This window comes from Athene noctua, chromosome 11 (assembly GCF_965140245.1).
Source record: "Athene noctua chromosome 11, bAthNoc1.hap1.1, whole genome shotgun sequence".
Taxonomy (NCBI): Eukaryota; Metazoa; Chordata; class Aves; order Strigiformes; family Strigidae; genus Athene; species Athene noctua.
The window spans coordinates 12,239,849-12,263,495 of NC_134047.1; the positions used below are offsets into that span (position 1 = coordinate 12,239,849).

Genomic DNA, 23,647 nt, shown 5'->3' on the forward strand with positions numbered 1-23,647 from the left:
CAGGAGCCCATAGGGAGGGCAGGAGAGTGGTAAACACGCTCCCCTGATGGCTGTCCAGCAAAAGCTGCACAAGAGCAGACACAGAGAGGAAGGCGAGGATGTACTGCTCCTTCACTCCTGTTGCCTCATTTGTGTTCCCGTGAATACAGCACTGCCAGAATTGGGGCTTGCAAGGACTTAGAAATTATGACAGGCTTTGTGGAAATAATCTCTTTATAGTACTGTTCTGTGTGCATATATATCTAGATATTACCCACTAACCTTTGAGATCTGTAATTCTCCCTCTGAGGGCAAAAGCACAAGAGGGGACTGAGCATGTAAAGGCTGCCCAGGATGGGCTCAGTCTGGCCTATTTGAAGTCTGATCCAGAGAAGACTTCGCAGGCTGTTCTGAACCCGCTCCAGCTAACTTTGTGTGCTGGTTTTGCCTGCCTGCCCTTAAATGTCACTGTTTTGATCTGAGGGTATTTAACTACAAGCAAGGGGATGATGCTGAGGGAAGGGAAATAGAGGTTGAACATCAGGAAACACTTCATAACAATGAGAGCTCTCAGACATTGAAAGCTCTCAGCAGGAGGTGGTGGAAGCCCTATATTCTGTGCCGATAACAACTGAAAGGACAAAAGGCACTAGAGAATTTGGTGTAGGCAGGGACAACATCTCTCTAGGTCTGTTTATATACTGGAAATTCAGGTTACAAAATAAAGAAGTGAGTCATACATGGCAACAGTCCAATTCAGGCTTTTTGGTCAAGATCACATTCCTACAAATTATAGAGGAACACAGTTCAAAGTGATTGGGATTATTTCTAATTTACAGCAGTCAGTGAGATCAGAATCTTCCCTTAAGATTCTGCTCAGTCATTACTTGTATAAAACTGCCAAAGCTGCCAATAATTCCTTAAGACTTCACGCCCTGGCTGCCACAGCACACTTATCAGCTGCCACTAGAGTCAGGCCAGCCTTTCTTGGTCCCATTCGTAATTTAAACCATCAGACCTTGCTTATGTGACTTCTTGGAAAAAAAAATCTGGCCTTGGTTACCTCAAGGATATTTGCATATTTCAAATGCTCACCCTGAAATTCACCTTCATGGGGCCATGCAGAAAATCTTGAGGGATAAAAAAGATTTCTGAAATGCACAGGCACAACTCCATTGGATTTAGTGAAATCACTTCTGGTATATTAGCTAGGACATGCCTGCTACTCTTTCTATTTGTTTTAGCATCAGCAATATGTATAAAATCTCAATAACACACTCTCCTTGCAAGAAAATGCATACACACACTTTGTATACAAGAACATTTCAAATATTCACTCACTAAATATTTTTTTGTTTGGTTTGGATATTTTCTTTTTCTTTAAAAATCTTTTTCCAACATCTCATTGCAAAACATGGGTAAATTTAGAAAGGAAAATGCAGTTTCAAATTAGAGAGTCAACATTGTTAGTCTAGAGATGCTGAGGAAAAACAGACATTTCGCCAAATGAAAGATTTCAAGATTTAGCCTTGGTTGCTGCTGAAATAATTCACAAGGCGCAACATACAGTGGGAATTGGGGATTATCTCTATCTTGTGCCCTGGCTGGAGTTCTGGTAAAAAAGAGTCTGAACTGATAATTTTTTCTCCTAGTTCCTACTTAGTTCTTCTTGTACTTAGTGTTTTTTCCAGATTGTCTCAAGGAAGACTGTGCTGTATGCCCTGGGTCCATGCTGCTATTGCTCGTTTGTGCTGCTGTGCCAGCTGGAGAGATCAGGAAGCCATTGTGACCCACAGAGGGACAGAAAGGTAGCACTTTTGGGTGCAGACTCTAATTAGAGAGAAATAGGGCCTCAGAAAGATGGGAGAGTAATGCTGTGGGTTCCTCTCTCTGTTTCAGTTAACATTTAATATAAATTGGGTAAGCATTTGTAGAAGCACAAAGTTGACTGCAGGTCACTCTCAGTTGAGTCTCAAGACAAACTGGGAGTCATTCTATTCTACTCTCTCACCCAGATAATAAATGCACGTTCCCCAGACTGAAAGAGGCTAGGAAGCCATACCAGGAAAACCCTCTTCTACTCCATAACTACCTCTGTGTAGAAGATGAGAGCCTGAACCCTTACAGGCTGGGTGAGAAATCAACCCGTGATGGCCTATGTCCTGGGAGACATGTCTTATAGGTAGACATCAGCTGAGGGGGATTTTTGGAGGTTAGCAGCTTGGGTTTGCAATGCCTAAAGAGAGTATCTGCACAGATCTAAACACCTGGCACTGCTTTTGATTTCTCCCTTTCACTTTCTGCATTATACTATAGTTAACAGAAGTTCTGTGCATCCTTCTGGCCATTACATGGACATCTGTGAAGTGGGAGCTGGATCTGATGATTAAGAAGTTACTTTAGAGGAAAGAATCAAGCACTGAAGTCCTCTGATGGATCTAGCTCTCATCCTCTAGTGTTCTCTCACAACTCTATGACTTTTCTTGATCCAAAACACAGAATGAACATGTCAAGAATGATGTTTTCCTTTGAATGGGGGCAGTAGCTTTATTCCCATTGGATCTCTGAGTGGTAGCAACAGCAAGGTTTGCTATATTATCAGAAGCTGAAGAATGTTGCTGCAATATTGTGCTTAAAATTTGGAATAGTTTAAAACAAGCCTGGAAGAATGATTTGGCTGGTTCCTGAGGATAGGATGGAGATAAAGAATGGGTACTGCTAAACAGGAACGAATTAGAAAGGATACGGCTAAAGCTAAGCAGGAATGAATTATCAAGGATATGGCTAAATAAAAATGAATTATCAACTGAGCTAATGGAAGAGAAAAAGAAACTGCTATTTCATAGATCCTATGTGGAGGTCACCTTGGTTTTCCACTCACACATGAATATTCACTGACTTTAAATTGATCCATCCTTAATCTAGATTTATTTACAATCAGGGTCTCGGCATTTCTTACAAATGACATACATTAGCTCATCACATGGAATATACTGAAGGCTGAAGATATATCTGATGATCCTGTGCCTCCTTGAGAGCAGTTTTCTAATTCTGAAAATGAGTCTGCATGTCAGTAAGAGAGAGGTTTCTTCACAGTAAACAACAATAAAACAATCAAGCAAATCATTTGCATTCTCTGCTCTCACAGCCAGTCATAATTTAAGAACCAGCTATGACTGCTGCATTTATATGTTTTATCAAGAGATCCAGGGTTGAATCCAACCTTCATTATAGCAATGAAACTAATTCAGTCAAGGAGGATACACAATCAGAAGGTGATGCACCTATACTTCTCTCCCTATCTCCTCCCAGCATTCCTAGATCTTTTCCAGATAAAAAATAATAAAGTAAAAAATAAAATAAATTAAAAAAAAAGATTAATGCATCTTTCCCATATACTAATTTACATAGTATGATCCCATTGACTTGAATGCGGCGTTATTCCAGATCTTCATGACTATGAGGAAGAAAGGCTGTTCCATCACTCTGAGTATCTACTTGCTAAACACATGGATCGATGACAACAAAGAGAGGAATTTACAAACACATCTGTCCTTTGTCTGCTTCAAAACCCCTATTTACAGATTACATTCATACAATGATTTTTTTCAAAATTGGGGACAAAAAGAAAATAAAATAACATCATTTTAGTATGGCTTTTTTTTTTAAACATGTGGCCAAACATAGGAGACTGAAGGCCTGCTAGTGAGGAATCCCTCTTCTTACTTTGCCTTGCCCCTGTTTCTCAGCTCCTTAATTACACGATCACTACACATAGGTTTGGTTCAGAAATATCTTTAAGTGGGTACTCATTTTAAATGTGCAAATAGCATCTCTAACTTCAGCTTAATGTTTTGGCTTCTAATCATACAGCAACCACTAGAAGAGTTTTCTCTATTTTCTTAACCTGCCACAATTTCTAGAGCTTTTTACTACATTTTTCCCTACTTCTTCTCCAAAGACAAAGCACAGAGCCAGAATGCACGTAGAGTTTGATCCAAATCTCACTTACTGCCAGGACAACAGCATTGCAATTGCAAAAGTTATTCCAGATTTCTATGGATGAAACTGGAACTGGACCCTAGATTTTCTTCAGAGTACCATTAATGTTTTAAATCTTAATTACCATCTCTAAAGTCTATAAATATGCCTTCTCTGTCCCAAGCTTAATCCCAAGACCAGCTTGTGTAAAATGAACTATTTGGTCTTGGATAATTCAACAACTGCATGGAATGTACTTTTTCCAGGCTTACAGCACCTAAATCAGGGCTGAGCATTTACTGTACCTCCCAGTCCAGAACAGAGGCCTGCCACTGAGCTATCTTGTCAATGTTCTCCAACCTCCGCTTCCGCTCATTGATCTGTAGAGTCACATTCCTCATGACAGCAAGAGCAGCAGCCACATACCTGTAGTCACTGTTGAACACAAAAGAAAAGTCCATGAAAACAGCCCAATGTGCTGTGGAAATGCACGGGAGTCTATCATTAGCAGCAGCACAACCTCATCATCCTATTAGAAAGGAATGTAGGTAGGATTTTACTATGATACCATATTTTTTACTCACTCATTACTATGATACCATATTTTTTTCCATCAGCAATGTCTTCCTGGATCATCACAAAAGAGCAACTTGCTTGAAACTGAAATTGCATGTGTATGAAAGACAGCCAGCTCCTCATCTGGTTTGCATCAGTGCAGCCTCTACCAACCCAATGTACAACAGTTGTGAATATTGCTCTTTAAAGTCTTAAGGTGCTCAGCTAAAGCCTGTGTCTTTGGGACTGGATTTTTCCATCTTTAAACTGAACATTAGAAAATATTTTCCAATTAGACACAAGGCCAGAGCACCTTCCAAGCCATAAGAGTGCCACAGAGCATTTATCCCATGCCATTCACTCTTATTGCAGACTTAAGGTGAGCAAATCAATTCTTTTTTTTTTTTTTTTTTTCCCCTGGATGATGGGCCTGTGAGTGTAATAACAAAGAGTGAAAATAGCCTCCCGTCAGAGCCAGCAAAGATGATGATCAGTCTTTTCAAAAAGTGATGCTGCAATCAATGCTATTGATTTCCGCCCTGTGCCTTCTTTTCCATTCCAAGGAACCTTAATGTGCATTTCAATCGGAAAGACAGACAAGGCCAGCTGCCATAATGCCACCATAATATATTATTAACTTAAGGGTTGATATTGATTGCTGACTAATGAGAAAAACTGTGATCTTGGGCAGCTGCAGAGGGAAAGGCTTTATTGATTATTGCTAAGAACTGCACTGGAGACAGCTAAAATAGGGGTGAATGCTGTGAATTAGATCCATTTCCCCATGTGATCCAGACAGGATAAATATTAAGAAACAATCACAGTATGATATACAACAGTATATTATTTGCTATTTTGCCATCTTTTCTTGAATGAAATCTTGAGATGCATTTTCAATTTCTATTCAAATATTATGTCAAAATGCTAGCTGAGTTTAAAACAAAACCCTACAAATTCCAGAACATCAGACTGATCCTTCAACAAAATAAAGGAGAGTAGAGGATGGGTTGTCTGACATATCTGTCATGATACACAGTGAAGAATTTCTTCTGCCTTCCCTTGTGGGACCTTCTGTATGAAGGGAGTGCCTGGTTGTGCTAGGAAGAAATGGAGGTATGCCAGAGAGACATTAGTCTGGTCTCCAAAATGTCCATGAGTTCTTGTAGGGAAATAGGCAAGTCACTATGCCGGAAAGGATCTGCAGAGGTAGGGAGAGGTGTAGGGTTTAGAGACTAATAATCTCCTAGCAATTATGCTCATGCGAAGAAAGGAGGCTAAATGTCAGTCCACCCATCAGCAGTCTCCTCTTTCTCATGGAATGTGTTCATACACTCTACTCTAGCTCAGTTCTGCAGCAGGAATGCTCAGGACACCAGCAAGCTGCACTTACAACCTTCATATATTTAATTCATATTAAGCTGGAGTAAATCTTTAAGAGGTGAACAGATGTGGCTTTGTAAAAAATTCAAATGAACCAGTCTCAAAACAATAAGCACTTGAAGGGAGTCAGGCTCTGAAAACACCCCCGTGCCTGCCTCCATGCAGAGTGGGCCAGTGCCAGTCAAACTGGGTTTTATCTTGGGAATGATAATTCACTAATTCTAATGTTCTGCTTCAAGAGAAAACCCCATGCACATTTTTCTTTCATTGAGTAATGAAGAAAGAGTCATGACTGAACTTTTTGGGCTCCTAGCCCATGTCTGTGGCAGAGCTGGCAAAAACTTATAAGAAAAAAACAACACAAGCATCATTTGGCCAGTGAAATAATAATAGGATAGCATTAACTATGAAATTAATTGTTTGTCAATTATATTGGGGCTGCAATGACCTCTTTCCAGTGCTCAAGCAGAATGCAAGTCTAGACTCTTGCCAAGTATCACATGCTAACTTGGGGGACAGTGGTCAGGTTTCTGGTTTCAGCTCTGTTGTCCTGACCTGGTACAGGGAAGAGGCATAGCTCTACAAGTATGCTATTAGTGGAAAGGAAGAAAAAAAAACCAGCAATATAGTGTCCCACTGTTAGATGAAGCTAAAATACTTGCTTTCATTCAGACTCCTGGTCCTTTCTGAGTTTTGCCTTAGTCCATAAATGGTTCAATGGATTTAAACTGCATTTTCCACGTATTAAATTCTTACTAGAGTGCTTAAAAGACTCCTAATCCAGCCAACGATGAGCCTGATTTGATTGTGAGTATTAGTCCACTGTATAATTTTCTATCTTCTGTTTCAGACTTGCAATCTAATTGCAAGCACTGTCAACCTGCAAGTGCATGAGGATAACTCACCATCTAATTAATGGGCCCAGCTGAAGCTCCCCAGTTGGCTTCTCAGTTTCTCTCTTTCATAGATGAGACCCCGATGGTACCCCAACCTGAAGGTATCTGGCTTTTCCCTGTGTCTGATATTGTCACCAACATGACATTCCTCAAAGATTATTTGCTTTTCTGATCTCGGGCTTTGCTCATCTCATCCCTGATCCCAAAGGCAGGATCACACAAGCAGAAAATACTTGTATTTGAAGCAGGCAACCATGGCAGTCCAGGTTTTCTGCACACCCCCAGTGCAGAATCATCTGGTGGTGAGTAAAACACACTCTCCATGCCTCACTTTTGCCATTCGTGGTATTAAGCTTGTCTGGGATGCGAGCTGGATTGCCTGGAGGGTTGGTCCCTCCCAGGCTCTTTTAGGCTTGAATTGGAGGAACTAGACCACAGGGAAGTGTGGTATAACCCAGCCCATTTCTGTGTTATAACACCATTCCTCCATGCATCACTGAACCCTCCAGGGCATGCCCACACTAACAGAAGTACATCAAACTCCAGGGCTGAGGTAAGGCACAGGTCTTTTGCTGGCTCTCTCTGCAGGCATGAGTTTCATATATGCACTGTGTTATGGCTTCAGGGGGTTTACTCTTTACTAATGCACGGGAAGCAAATGTAATCTTGCTTTCCTTTTCCAGAAAATGAAGAAACAAGAGAAATGAAGTGTCCGTGGCTGTGTCCTATCACTGACACAATCCAGTAAAAAAAGACGTCTTGGTTTGAATCAACTAATTATTGCTTAACCATAAGAAAGGTCTGCACCTCCTCAGACTATGACTATATCTGATTACTTAACTACATGTTGATTTTAAAACATCCCAAAGGAAGAAGGAATGTACTGCCAGAATAACTCAACCCTTGTGTAATCACACTGTCCACATCCCCTTTGGTATTGCTACCAAATAACTCAGAGAAGATCACTTTAAACACAGACCTCTTCTCTCTGAGGCTGCTTATGTCTTCCCATTGTAAAGCCACATCTGAATTCACACTGTAAGTACTGTGGGGACATCACATGACTGGTAAGGAAAAAAAGGCAAAACATTTGGGATCCTCAAGCTGCTTTCCAATACCCTAATGTTCCATGAGTCCACTCCAAGTTTGATTTGGTCTCACTATGAAGGGAAAACCAGAAATTGGATCTGGAGCCAAATGCATGTCCAAATTGGTGATTTTGAACTGGGCATTCAGCTGGTATGAATCAGTCAAACTCACAAATCGAGTCAAAGCAAACCAATGCATCTCTTTGTTCATATCATGTCTCTCTGCACTACTAGAGCTGGGTTTGGGGAAAAATCTTTAAAAAAATCAAACACTTGCAGAACTTTCTGAAACATTTGTGGTCTTTTTTGGTCTCTGAAGCACTTCTTTTAAATGGGTTTTGGAAAAAGAAAGCAAATTGGCAAGATGGGAGAAAATCTACTTGGGGGCCTGATTCTTCTTTCACCTTATTTTTATAGCAACATATCACAAGTGATATCATAGGTACTATTCTTGATTTACACTAAGTCAGGGAGTCAGGTTGATTGCTCTCATCATCAACAGAAGAGAACCTGGAAATTTTGGGAAGTAATCAAACTGCTGGGTTCTCCTCTGAACCTAAACCTAATGGCAAAATCAGATATGGAATCGGGCTAAAAAGCAGAGCAGGTTCTGAATTCTCCCCAAATCTGAGCATATTCAGGTTTGAGCTGTGGATCCAGGCCCTCTACTTGCTACATGCTGAGGTCCTCTGCAGGATAAAGGAATGAGCCTTTTCGACCACTGAATGCTAATTAGGTAGTTTTTCTAGTGTAACTGGTAGCATTAGAAAGTACATCATCCAAGGGTAATTAGTTCACATGTCTGATTATAACAGAGATGAGTTTGGCTCCACTGAGAATCAGTGCTTTGAGAAGCTTTCTAACTGTCTGCTGAACCTTTGTCCTGCTTCAATTTATACAAGATGTCATGAAGAGAAGAGCTGGACAGAAAAAAACCAACCACTGTGTGTGTGGTAGAGGCCGTGTAAAGAAGCAGTCAGCATAATCCTTCCATGTAATAAGAGACTGGCATACCTGTGATCCTGCGCGGTGTACTTCAGTAGCTCTGCGAGCTGCAGGGGGTATTTGCAGATCTTCTGCACTGGTGTCAGAAGGAAACCATCTATGGCAATATCAATCATCTGCTGCAACAGACGACATGCTTCAAAGAAATGCTGGTACCGGCTATCTTTCATCAGCTTGGAAAGCTCCATGCATGCATCCAAATGATTGTTACAGTATTCTGAATAGATCCAGAAGCCATCTTGCTGTGAGAGGCAGGAGAAAAGGGATGCACACAGAGGGGAGTACACATCAGACAAGTGCTGTGAGAAGCCAACCACCCGACTTACCAACAAGAACACATTACAACTAAAGAAGAAAGAATATCCCAACGAGGAGGAGGAAGGACTAGTCCTAGAGTACTTTTCATGCTTGGAGGAGGTGCTGCATGGTTGCTCTGGGGGAAAAGAGAGGCAGAGAGGGACCTGCACACTGATACACCACTGAGGCCTCAGTAGGTACAGGGTGTGTTAAAAGTGAACGCCTGAACAGTGTTGGGGATGTTCTCAGTTTCAAATTGTGCAGTGGAGTTTTCTTTATAAAAGGTAAAGGTAAAACCAAGCAGAGCTCTGGTCTTTGGTAATATAAGAAGACAACCCTGTTAATTCTGAAGCTCTTCCCCTGAAAGATCATGAAGCACCTGGCAAGTGTTTCGGAGCTTGGTGTATTTGAAATTCCCTTTACCCAACAGGCAACCCAAGGCACCAACCACTGTGTGGATTTCCCCAGGATCTAAGAGCCAGAATACACCAAAGACTGGAAAAACAAACGAAAAAAACCATTCACACATGTGCCACCCACCCTCTGCACTGGTCTATAAGTCTTTTTGTGCCAGTTTTGTTGGAATCTCCTTTTTCTGCCTTCACGGACCACAGATGGGGCCATGTCAGTTCATCGCCCTTAACTCAGGCTTGATTCATCTGGGCCACACGGACAAGGCAGACAAAAGGTCAAAGAAAGATTATGCTGGAAGAGAGGGACAGACACAGACTGTCTGTCCGGTATGACATATTAAGTCTGCAGCTGAGACAGCCCACACATAAGCCCAGGTGCTGTAGCTCAACCGTCTGAGATGCTCCATCAGGTTGTGGCCAGTATATTACATAATATTACAAACTATAGAAAAGACAGATTATTTTATTTTAAAAATACACTTGACCAGCAATTCTTATTTCTGAATCCCATAAGGGCCCAAATAACCTGCCTTTCTGAGAATAGGGAAGCCCAGTTTCTTTCCCAAGAGCCAAGTGCTGACACCTCTCTCTTCCTGAAGCGGATGTGGAAGAAGATGCTTTGCACATCTATATAACAGGATCTAATTGTCGCCATCCCTCAGTTTCCTTAAATGGCTAAACAGGGATAATTTATCAGGAGTTTAATAGCCAGCTTTCAACCCCTATCTGATGGCAGATAAGTGTCAGATATTCCTCTGAATAACAGTAGTAATTCTTACTATTGTCACAATATATGAATTGACAGAACAGCCTCAAGACATGAAGTTTTAGCTACTGATTCTCACCAAGATTTCTTACATCTTTTTAGCACAGTGATGGAATATGATGCTGCTTTGGAAACGAGCAGCAAAGATTGCAGGCTCTGATAAAAACAAGCAATGTTAACACCATCATGCAACTTCTCAAAAAGAATCCTGCTTTTCAATTAGAAGCCCAGTGATGCTTAAGAGACGCCGTGAACCTTTTTAGGGATGCCCTGCTGAAGTTTCATAAATGCCTATCAGAAATCTCTCTAATAAGAAGTGAACTGTTGCCAGCTCAGCCCTGACTGTAAGCAACGAGGTAACAGAGTACAGGATCTGCATCCCAAGTTGGAGCACCTCATATGTAAGCTCTGATACAGCACTTCATTCTCCCTAAAGGAAAGCCGAGAACTGCAGGACTGTAATTTTCTTGACATTTCCTGACATATTTACAACACTGGCCAATTTATCAGCTCCTGTAGTGCGTGGCTTATGTAACAGTACGATGGGCTGGGCAAAGGCCTCCAGGACTATATCATCAGCTAAAATGTCCTGTTCGGTGTGCACTTAGCATGAGCAAATATCTGCTGCCCTGCTGCCACCCGGGCAGCAAGAAGCATGAGCTGGCACCTCCCCACCCAGTCCAACAGCTCCGCAGGGGAAGGCACCTGAAGCTGCGTGGGTTTTTCACCCCTTGCAAATGCATCTCAGTGCCACAGCGAGCAACCTGGGCGTTTGCTCTCATCTACTTCTTTAGTGTAACGCACAACTGAGACCTCTTTTTACATCTCTGGACTCTTATATCTTCCAACCTTCTGGTCATCCATGACCCAATCTAGATGCCAAAATAAGGTGTGGAATAAGTGAGGGACACCATACCTACATAACATGAGTAAGGGTGGCTGTGAAAAGGTGTTGGGATTCAAATGTACCGGGGGAGTTATACGTGCTTCACTCTGAATTTTCCCTGCACCTGTATCTCAGGAAGTAAAGGGAAGGCCATGGAGTATTCTGTGATATGTAACTAGAACAGTACTGACGCACAGAAGTTATTCTGAGTGGTTCCTGCCTCCTGACTTTCTCTGCTATTCCCCTCCCATCCCCCCATCAACAACAACCCCAAAACTCCCAAACAAAAATGCCAAATTAACTTACGTGTTCAAGGAAACATGGTCCAATTTCACTGAGATGGGGGTCCTCATTGTTGTACTGTTTCTCCAAGTCCCGGACAAAACCCATCTGAAATCTGTAGATATCTTCAATGTTACCAAAGATGATCTTTAGCTGTTCGTCACTGAACATATCCCTCCTCTTCCGGCACTGCTTTAAGTAACCCTGTAAGGTGTAAGACAGAACAATCATAAAATAACACAAACAGTTATACTGAGGCTGCTCCCAGATTTTTCTTGAGGAAGAAGCAAGTAAAAACAAAATCAGAAAATGGCTCTAAAAACAAAATCCACATTACAGTCTCCAACAACTCCTGTCTATGAGTAAGCATACCATACGTAGAACATGCCTTGAAATACTACAAGTCCATTTTTGATGGACAACATCTCATTTGCAACTGTTGTTCCCACTACAATCCACAGCACACGCACAGCACTACTGTTGCTCAGGACACACCAGACCCAGGATGCTCAGGGCTTCACAGCCGGTGTCAGGAGATGCTGGAGACAGTGTGTGTACAGTGCGCTGGGAGGACAGTGCTGGTTCTGACTCAATGTCCTTCAGCATTTTCCATGAATCAGTTTTGCAACGGAAAGGTTCCCCAGAGATCTCAACCAGCACAGCCTGAAACAGTCCCTACCTGTGCTGCAGAGAACTGCAAAACCTGGCTGACAGCTCCACAGAGGTGTGTAACAGTATTGCATGCCTGTTCCTTCAAAAATCACTGCCTCGCAAGACCCAGTATCTTGGGTAGCTCCTACAAACATTGCTGTTTCCATGTCCTCTTCAGTGGCACATGGCATTAAGGAGAAAGCTGCAAGGGGCTGTTTGATCATCTGCCCACTCTGATTTCTCCTTTTAGCCACAGTAATCAGGACAAGGAAGCTGATAATCATGCTGAGGCATACTCTATTGATGTGTGCTTGCATGCTCTTGGTCTAGGAAGAGGGTATGGAGGGTGTAACCATCCTAGTTGTTTCAGCACCAAGTGAAATGCTGAGCGAAAACACTCTTCAAGCATTCTCTGACCTGGGAGGCAACATACTTCATCCCCCCCATTATTCATCTTCCTGAGTCTGAGACAAAAGCAGGGGGCTGTTGTCCTGTGAGTGTCACGGTGGGGAACCCCAGAGGCGATGCAGTAGGTTGGGTCGGTGTTTTGGCTTGCCTGAGCAAGGAACCCAAAGTGGAAGCAGCCCAAGCTGCTGACCGATGCCATCTAGAGGAAAGCAGCAATATTTTAATTTTGTTTTCCATACCCTCCGTTCCATTAGTGCAAATATGCTATTCCAAACACTGTAAAATGAAGGAGAATTTTTCTCTTGTTTTCTCAATTATTGTCTTTCCTTGCTTTTCTTTCGTTTTTTAAGTGGGACCAGAGGAAAAGGCTTTGCACCCTTCTCTGTACAAACATCAGGCTCCCTTACTGAGTCTATAGACATTAAAGTCAAACGGAGAAAGAGAGGAAAAACCAGGATGTAGAAAGTTTAAGGAAATTTTCCAAAATCACAGTATGCATCTGCAGTAGATTTGGAAACAATTTAGATCTCCTGCATCTTGGTCCAGTGCAATAAGACGACGACCCTCCTTACTTATTATTCATCTACCCCTGATACCCATTGGTACTGAGCCTGAGTTTAGCTGGACATCTAACGAATGCAGATTGGTAGGCTGGCACCTCCTCTGAAGATCTCCTGACCTAAAAAGACCGAGTGGATAATATTGTGGCAAAAAGCACAACACACCAAGTTCTGTCTGCCTCCCTGTTTTGCTGATCCAGTCTTATCCATGACCTCATCATTCTGGTTTCAGCTGAATCATGAGGACTTCTTGAAAATATGCTTGCCTGGAGCACATGGGGTTGAGGGGATGAGGTGACACATGGAGGTTCTGGCTGCCTGGGCTGAATTTCAGGCTTTGCCACTGACCTGTGTGACATTGAACAAATCATTTCACTCCCTCTGTGTTTTGCCTGTCTGGACAATTTACACTAGAAACTTTGCGACACCAAATCTTAGATGCTATGCTGGCCTAGTCTGGACTGCAGCCTCTTGACTGAAAAGAAATCACATGGGGGTCATCATAAGATGACTTTGCCTGCCTTTATTATATAGGAAGAGAAAAAAATGAAGGGAAAAAAATGCCAACAGCTCCAGTTGAATGGCTATATTTGGGAACTCTAGATGCTTAGTCACACAGACGAACCGCCAGCTGGTGACATGCAGCTGCTGGTCCACAATGCAAACCATTGGAACGCTATAATAAACTGTCCTTCAGCCTCACCATGTGGTTCCTGGGAGGGAGAACTTCAAATAGATGAATGATAAACGCAGCTTTGGCCAACCTGGCAAAGAACCAACTTCTGCAATGTCCAGCTTAGCCAGAAAAATGCCGTTACCCTGAATTTGCTGGCTTTTTCAGCTGGGAAGCTTGGGCTATGGAATACTTTCCGCATTTACTAAATCTAGATCCCTCTTCTTCCAGGAGCTCCTTGATGACTCATTTCCCTGGGTTTCCCTCTCTCATTTTTCAAGGCCAGAAGGAATGGGAGCAGGCTGGTTCCCACATTGCAGGACAGTTGCAGGGCAAATAAAATTTCAAACTAGAAAGGAATAATGCAGAATATTTTTCCATGCTGCTTTTCACATTTACCTGCTTATGTCAGAACAGCCTTCAAAAAAAGAAAAAGATGTGCACTTGCCCACGAGGTCAAGCTCTTTTTGACACTGGCTTCAGTGCCAGCAGCACTGAATGACTGCCGCAAGCCGTTTGTGTTAGGACCTTTGCCCTGCTACACGCTGCAGGCTGCCTGCAAGCCAGCCTCCCCGCTCGCACACTGTTGTGTGAAATCAGTCACTGGATGATTTATGTGAACATCTTTCAGCCCTGGGGTTGCTATTGGCTGCAACTATCATCTTGAATATTCCCCATCCTCCCTGTGCTGGTTCATCACTTTGCCTGAGTCATGTGTTTCAGAGAAGCTGAAGCAGCACATTTCTGTACAGGCACCTATAAAACCATGAGGAAAATAAAAGAATGCATGGAGTTCCCAAGCCTTATTCTCTATCCAGTCTGTGCATTTGGATGGTTAGTTTCCAGCACAAGCCAGCAAAGGGGAGACTGAAGATTTATATATAACACGCAGCAGGAGCCAGCTAGAAGGCTGCTGCACAGTTTTTCCAGTAAATTTACTTCTGTTACATAAAACAATGTCATATTCCTTCTGCTCATCCCATCAGGTTTTCTCAGAGAAGGGATAGCTGACTGATGAGCAGATGTTGGAGAGTGTTTTGCTCAATGAATACCTAAAAATAGCTGTCAAACTGTCTCTCTTTAAAGTACTTTTCCATGTAGTCCCTAAAGTATATGCCAAAGTTGGAAAGTATTTGCAGGAGGTTAAGTGCTAAGTTTTCTCCATCCCAGAATGTGTTTAGAGACAGTAGGAGAGGTGGCTCCATCCATCCATCCATCCATCCATCCATCCATCCATCCATCCATCCTTCTTGTCCAGCTGAGAGCAAGTTGAAGGAGAGAATAAGGAGATGATAGCCACTGCAGGCTATAGCTTCAAAGGCAGCTGTGATGATATTCCAGTTTATTTCCATGTCTGAGCCAGTCTGGTGGCTGTTGACACTGTCCAGCAGCTTGTACTACATTTCCCTCAGTTTGTACCAGAACCATTTGGGCTATAAAAATACTGTTCTCTAAAGCAGTGCTCACAGAATCCATGTGAGCACTGTGCTGATGTGTACATGTTAAGAATAAGCACAAGAACAAAGTTGAGACTGTTGGAATTGAAAAGGCAAACTAGAGCCATGTCTGGTCCCAGGCAGACAGGACTATAAAGCATTTTTTCAAATACCGGTCTACAGCAAGTACTGAATGTCAGGCACTGTGATTGCACTGGGACCCATTACAAATATAAAATGAAGTCCTACAGGAACCAAGCCTGTTCCTCAAAAGGGCATGAAGCAGACAGCTCCAAAACAGAAAAACGAGGTGTGCACAAGCAAGCTGTGAAAGGCAGCTACAAATTGCACACTGGGGAATACATACACATAGTGTGTATATATATATCCCCATTGATCCAAAGAGCCTTCTGCAGAGAAGCCCACCAGTCTGGTATCCATGGATGAGAAACTGGTCACACAAAGGGGCCAGCAGCTCCTCAGATGTGGTACTCTGAAGGAGGGTCACATTACTGCCAAGAAGGTTTTATGCTGCTTTGCTCTGAGGCAGCACAAAAAAAAAAAAAAAAAAAAGTGATTTTTCTCCATCTCTGAGAATGAATCAGGCTAATGCCAACCAGACCACGTGAAAACCTGTCCCATCAGCTCTGCACAACAGACTTAGCTTGACACTCTAAGATGCAATGAGGATGTTTTCCACACAGCATTCAGAGCTGTCCTGGCACCAAAGTAAAGCTTAGATGGAATCCAGTCAACATTATTAATTAAAAAATAAATTCAAAGTGAAATTACTTGGAAAAGAGGAAAATGCAGCACTGGAAGTTGGCTGGCCTTTCTAACCTCCCACCTCCAAATTACTCATAATATGGAGGTTTCCTTTGATCTCGCAATTGCCTCACAGTTCCCATCCAAGCTCTCTCTCTTCTCCCTCTTAACACCTCCTTAAATTTAGCCTTGTCTTCCTAATCCATATGCTGGTCCAAATCCTGCTCAGTTCTCAAAAGTTCAGCACCCTGCTCTTTGTAGCCCTCCTGCATCTTGTTCTTCCACCTGCACTCCCCACTGTAGGCTACAGCTCAAACCACCTTCTCTGCCTGCTGCTCTCATGGTGCTACCTGCCCTGACCGAGCTCTGCCAGTGTCACCAGTGACATGTCACAGACAGACCCTGTGCCCTCCTGCATCTTCCCAGGATCAAACCACAGGAGCAGGGGGTATCTCTCCAAGCCTGGAGACAGCCATGCATATATGTGGTGCTTTACAGGACAGTGAGTGAGCAGCACTGCCTGCCAGTAAGGCTGGCTATTGCTACCCATTATAAAAACCTATTATTCAACAGCTTACTATTTTTCTAAAATCTAACCGTTAAAGCCTGAAATTCCTATTGCTGGATATTTCCTTAAGGCTAGATTATTTTTTCTTTTCCCCTTGGTGATATCTCAGAATAATGATCCATCCTGATAAGGCAGTTTGGGGAAAACTCCACATTTTACCCCTAATAAATATCTTCACAAAACTGTTTTACCAAGCAGCAGTCAGTCCTTCATACTCTAGGCAAGGGCACAGCAGCAACAGTCGTCAGGGCAGTATGGCTTTGCTGTGATGGGGAATTCCCCTCCAAGCCAGCTGCTTCAAGCAGGTCTTGGCTTACACAGGTAATTTCCATTCTGGTGCTGGCTAGCCTGTGAGCTCCTGAGTTGGCAGGACCAGTGCCATGGGTATTACAAATAATAACATGGTGTATAATAATATAGTAGCATGTAGTGGAAATACATCCTGAAGCAGAAAAGAGCAATCAGAGGGCTCTTAATCACTTAGCAGGGGCTACGGTCCTCTGATAACAACCATACATCTTACAGTTATCACTGTTATTAGGATTTGTTATTCATTATAGCTGAGCTACAAGAGTATAACTATACACTGCTAAACTCAGTACTAAATCAGGTTCAACCTTTGCCACCCAGCCAGAACTCCTCTTTCATTCCCTCCAATATGTCATATTGCTGCTTTTTGTCCTGACACCTTAAAGAGCAAAGGGAAGAGGAGAATTTGCCATGGTCAACAGGACTGCATCTCATCCGTGGTTGTCTGGTGTCTACTTGTTCTTCGGCATAAATAACACCTCTGTACAAATCCATCCAGTAGCACTGGCAGGAGCTCAAGCTGGCCGGCGTCTCTCCATCTCCAGCCCCCCTTCTCTTATGCACAAACAGAAACAGTCACATCATGCTGTGCCGAAATGCCTGGGATGACTGAGCTGTCTCAGAGCCTTCTCGAGGCAAACAGATTGCTCTGATTAAACTGAGCACAATGAGGCTCTCTCCAGCAAGGGACAGCCCATCATTTTGCAGATGAGAATGCCCATTTCAGTCCTCCTCCTTCATTAAGAGACAGCTGAATCATTTCCTGGTGCTCTACCTGGAGGTAAGATTTATCCCCTCAATATCATTTTGCATCATACAAAACAAAGAAAGAGCCTTAAAGATCTCTTTCATATCTGGTACATATCATTAGGTGCTGTAAATCAGTGTTACCCCACACATGTCACTGAAGCTACACCTATCTGTACCTCCTGAGAATCTGATTTGGCAAAAGCATGGTGGCAAGGCTGGGAAATGCAAGTTAAGGTTTACTTAGTCTTTCAATAGAAAAGTGCAAATGCAGTAAAATAAACTATGTGGAAAAGTTCCTGCAGTTGTTCCCTTCTTCAATGCAAAACCTTCTGACTGAAATAGCACAGTGAAATTAAGCTCATTTGTTTCCAGACTGTAATCCCAAGACTCTTCCATATTTGAAAAGCATCATAGATGCTTTTTGCATCGCTGCTTTGCTTTGTCAATAGATAAGCAGCAAGTATGAAGGGAGGAAGACATCTTTCTAACCAGAATTCCTAAAGGGCTACATCACAGTAACTCTGCAAAGACTGGGCACAGGCTTCCTAAATCCTAAACATTCAGAGGGATGAGCTGAAAGCCATGGACTTTTAGTGCTAACAACCTTCTGCATCTTGGTGATAAGTATATGCTCTACACATAATGCCCAAGCTGTCCTGCAACACTCCCCTTCCTAAATACCCAACACCACAAGCACTGCACTTTGGGCTTAGCTCATAGCAGTAACTCTGTATGCTGCAGGACAGTAAGGGGTTGTAAAGGTTAACTGTAACATAATGAAGAACCACACTGAGGATGCATGGGGTCAGCCACCAGAGTTCCTTTGCTTGCTGGTTCCCTTACACTGGATACATGGAAGGTATCTAATTTCTCATGGTGAAAACATTTTGCTCTCAATCTCACAGTAAAAGACAAATGGAGGCCATCCTGAGCCAGGGCAAACTGTGAACCCAATATGAAAGACAGATGAAATAGCAAACTGATTGGTTTAATTACAACCTAATTTTCTCAATCACAAGTTCAAAAGTAGATGGCATTGGGTTTTAATTAAGAGGACTGCTTGAAGGATCTCAACGTCATCATATTTTAGTCAGAGAGGTATGGAAAAAAGGTCAGAAAATTGTACTTTCAGTTAATTATCAAATCCAGCAGAAAATTCTCAGAAGTATCAATACTTATTGACAGATGCTGCTCCTCTATTAGACGCAATACTCAAACACACTGCATCTTTTTTCCCCACCATTCAAGGACAAACCCAGTCCTCAGCTCCCAGCTGCCCATGCCATGTCCTGCTGCAGTACCCCAGCATCACAACCCTCATGTACCTCACAAATGTCCTTGAGGTGCTTGATGTAGTGGCGCTCTGTGCTCATGATTTCATTGATGACATTGGCTCTCATCTGGTCTCGGTTCTGAACGGTCCTGCCGAGACAGAGACAGTCTGCGCTTGGATCCAAATGGCCATTCTGCACATCGCTGGTTCCCTCCTCCACTCCATCTTCTTGGTTTACCCACAGCTGTGAAGAGAAGAGGGAAGAGCAACAGGCTTATTCACAAAAGCATCAGGAAGCCAAGGAGCAAAAGCAGACTGGGTCTTGGGTTGCATGACTCTGGGAGATACCGAATCAACTCCCTCCTTACAGCAAAGGCGACGCTCTTGCCAGCAATGCACCATGGTGTTCACATCAGCTTACAGCCCAGACAGTCCCTTTTTACACTGGTGCAAGCAGCCCTGCACACTGCCAAGTTCCTCTTGTAAGCAAAAGGATTTCAAGTGTTGACAGTTTTGATCCCAAATATGAAATAATCATGTGAAAGGGTAACTGGACTGTTGGATGCTGTCAAGTGCTCTGAACTAAGATGTACATACATAAAACAGACCAACCTAAAGAAAACTGCAGTTACTAGCATAAGGCACTGCCTGTCCCAGTTCCCACACACCATCAGATGGGGTCTGTCTGAACAGGAAGAAACCTCTAGAAGGAGGGATAAGCCCTTTACAGGTGACTGATTTAAAAAGGTCAAGATATGTTTGGTTTAGAAATCTGAATGAATGTGAACATCAGCCCAGGCTAAGCGGGTTGTTGCACTGAGTTTTCTGTAAACTTCCCAGCCCAGGATTTGTGAATCAGCATTGATTTCCATTTCACAGCAGCTTTCCTCATCATTTCACATGAAGAGCCCTTCTCACTCAGGCAAACACCCTACCTCAGCATCCTCAGATTGTGATGATCCCTAAACTGCACTGAGATCAGACTGGCTGAATAAGTCTCCTAAAGCCAGGGGGGACCGAGGGCAGCTTTGGACCCGGTGCCTAGCACCCCTGGGCACTGAATACTCTAAATTGGAACAAATTGCAAAAAGTAATTAAAAAGGATCACTACATTTTCAGCCCACTGAATTTTCTTTCCATCATCAAATAAAAACCATACACTGAACGTGCAAACTAGAAGATAACATTGCCTTGTAGTCTCTGTGTCTTTGAATGAGACTGTGCTCTCACACATGTGGATCAAGTGCCTCCTTTTGCGACTCCTCCAAATAAAACCTGCTTAAAATAACTCTGATCAACTCAAACTGGGCTCAGTTTGTAAACAAACATTAAATAAAGCTTAAAACAGACAGAAATACTGCTATCTTACAAAGATCACCTAAGTTGTTATGTAAATGAAGCAACTTTTCTCCTCAGCACTTAAAAGAACCAAATACTGGAGACTTTCAAACAAAAAATACATCTACCTATAAACAGTGAAACTGTCCACACAAACAGAACTGCATACAGAAAACAAACTGCATTGTTAACCTGATCTTTCAGTCTTCTTTTCAATATCAATAGTTTTTAATACCTTCCCATTATTCAGCTTAAATTCAGTTTTAAACAGATTGTAAAGGGATGTGTTCCTGTAAATTAGTAAAGTTAAAAATTAAACCTGCCCATGATCCTTTTCTGCTTTCCTAACCAGTATCATCTTTTGCTAAACCACTTCTTACAGCTCCCATGTTTTGTCATCCTACAGTGAGTGATAAAGGCCTAGAAGCCAAGATGTTTGAAGAAACCCCATCTCTTCTCTAGCAAAATGTTAATAATGCCACAAACTCAGGGGACAAAAAAGCCCAAAGCAATAAAAAGCTGGACTTTTCAACCTGCTCAAGACTGTGCGCTGTGTCCAGGAGCTATCAGGGTCTTTACATGAGGGTGTGTAGGGCAGCAGTGCCTGTTTAAATGACAAGATGCCCTCTTTGCCAGCAGTGGGGCAGAACCTGCTGGGGGCATCAACCCCACACTGAAAAACCCAGTGCAGGCCATTTGTCTGAACGAGTGAGTGGCAGAGCCAGGATGGATCTGGGCCTCCTGCCTGCTCTATCCATGCGATCTTCTACCTGTACCCCACCCTGCACTGCCAACACAGGACCTCCTTTTGCACATCAGGAGACCAGAGGGATACACCGAAGCCTGCCAGGGAGGTGAAATAACCCCTCTGTCCACCCCAGCACTGTTCCCATTGCATGAAGGAGCCATCCAAAGGCTTCATACCTTTCCCCAAGACAGTGTGGTCAAGAGTCAATTTAATATCTTGTGTGACAGAGCAGAAGCAAATCTCAGCAAATACGGTTGTCAGCCCTTATTTTTTATGTCCTGATGCACCCCAGGAGGAAGTGGTGAGTCCACGCACAGAATGGCCATGCAGTCCTGTGGCTTGGCTGCAGTCAAAGCAGGGCTGGTCCTAAGGGCAAGCAGCCCTGGGTGCTGCAGAAGGGCATTTCAGTGACCCCAGTCAGGTCCAGCTATGCCAGTCTGGACACGGGGAAACCCCTGAGAGATGCAGCATGCCTGGGAGCAGCTCTGCATATCTGTCCCCAGGTCCTTCACACAGGAGGAGGTTCTCCACTGTGGCACCTGCTGCAAAGATTGACTAGGTCATGTTGTCTCCCAATTGGGGGGCTGCACATGGATTTTTGAAAGTTTTTTTTGTAGGATTTCCATCAGCACTGGGTGGCCTGGTTGAGCCCTGGATCACTGCAAGGGAAGGTAGTGAGCTAATGATCCAATCACACACAAAGATACAGGGATTCAGCATTCAAAACCTCTCCTGGCACACTGAAACGAATTTCAGAAGACTATCACTTGTTCAGAAAAACAACCCAAAAGCCAGTTAGAAAGCACGCCTCTTCCCAGCAAACCCCACTCTCTGCTCTGGAAGAGGTTTCAGTTACACTGAGATAGAGCAACACTTCATGAACAGTGTTTCATGCTGAAAAATAAATGTCCAAGTGCTGCTTTTGAGTAACTGCCATGCCAGCATAAGACTGCCAAAGCGACCTTGGGGGCCAATTTACTTACATCAGTGACACTGATTTTAGTGGAGGCTCTGCTGTGAAAACCTGTGGGCCATCCTCAGAAGAGAAAATCAGCTAGACCTGGGAAGGATAGAATTGAACGGAGAGTCCTTTGAGGAATATATCCTCATGACAGCTTTATTGGTATTCCAAACCAAATAATGTTGATAATCAAGCAGGATCAATGTAGGTATTAAACCCTGTTAGCTGAAGTTAAAATAACTTCCCATCCTACCTTCCTGCTCCTATGAAAAGGCATTTTGCAGCTCTCCTAAACTCACCTTGAACAGCTTGTTATCAAGTTTTATGACACTTCTGCCAGTTTGGCAAGAGGATATTTTTAAAGCTCTACCTCCTGGAGTCAAGTGATCATGAGAAAAATTTCAATTTTCATTCAAAAAATAAAGCAGGAACAATCTAATCATAAGGGGGGCGGGAAGCTTGAAAGCATGAATCCTAAAGGTTTTGAAACTTTGAAAGGCAAATACCAAGCTTGCAAACTTTCATGATTTCTGAAAACCTCAGAATTTGGTCTGCCTTTTGTGCACTGGAGGAACACTCTCTTCTTCCACATCTGGGAATCTCAGGAGTCTTGCTTTCTTCCTTAATGAAATTTTTGCTCCTTCCTGCTAAGATTCATGTTCCCACAAGGAAAAAAATACAGTTCTAATCTAGATGACTTCTGCTTTAGATTAAAAACAAATGCAACAATTTTATCAGCAACAGAGGAAGCCAAATGTGCCTTCCATCCCGTGCTCTACAGCCTCAGCTGCTGAAAGGATTAATCCCACTGTGCTGTTCAAACACTCCTGCTTTCTGTCTTAACCTCTGAAGTTCTCTGTAATTCAAGCAAGGATCATTCTTCCAGGGCATCATTTGAAGTTTGGACCATGACTCACAAAAGGTAAGGTACATTGGCAGCTCTACTGCTGACCTTAGGCCAATCAGCTAAACGGGAATAGGCTTTCCCCACCTATAAATGGGGATAATCTACCTTACCAATGGCATTTTTTATTAATATTTTTGAGGTTGACAGACTTTACATTGAAGCTCATGCCTACTTTGAAATACAGTCAAATGCATCACTATGCACTTGCCACCACTCTTGTACTCATCCATGAGCAACAATTTGGCTAGATGGACCTTTGATCTGACACAGTATGGCTGGTTTTGCAACTTCAGCTCTCACATTCTCTTGCGTCTGTGCTGAGAAGGAGCTGGGCTGCACTGGGGCAAGGGAAGGCTGCACTTAAAAGTGTTACTTGTGTCCGCTGACCCAACACCACCTCCCCAAGTCAGATCCTCTCTGCTTCACCAACCTGCTCACTCAAAACCACAATGATGGAGTGCTGCACACGACAGTAAGGTCTAAGAGGCAAACTGGGGGTGACACTGTTTTTTCCCAGTAACTTATTAAATGTCATATTTAGTTGATTTAGACGATGTTGCAAAGGTTCCTATTTTAGTCTAGTCCACATTCAACTGTAAGGAGAGTGGTTGCTGTAAGTTGACAAACATGACTCTCCCCAAAATGCTCTCCTGCCTGAAATGCTTGACCTCCCTTGCTGTGAATAACAGCTGAGATACCACTAATTGAAAAAGGGTTCTCTCTTCCCCAGCTCTTCAAATGTACATTGGATACAAATACACAGATGTACCTC

General features: G+C 43.0%; 1 protein-coding gene across 10 annotated transcripts in view; it reads right to left on the reverse strand.

Annotated features, from left to right (window-relative positions):
• The window catches only part of ARHGEF9 (Cdc42 guanine nucleotide exchange factor 9), a 191,187-nt gene that overhangs the window by 35,558 nt on the left and 131,982 nt on the right, over positions 1–23,647 (reverse strand). For all 10 annotated transcript variants that reach the window (XM_074915590.1, XM_074915589.1, XM_074915591.1 and 7 more), the window contains 4 exons: positions 18,974–19,165; positions 11,553–11,732; positions 8,894–9,126; positions 4,266–4,395 (listed from right to left, as the gene is read on the reverse strand). In XM_074915590.1, coding sequence (XP_074771691.1) covers positions 4,266–4,395; positions 8,894–9,126; positions 11,553–11,732; positions 18,974–19,165 — 735 coding nt within the window. The remainder of the gene's footprint in view (positions 1–4,265; positions 4,396–8,893; positions 9,127–11,552; positions 11,733–18,973; positions 19,166–23,647) is intronic.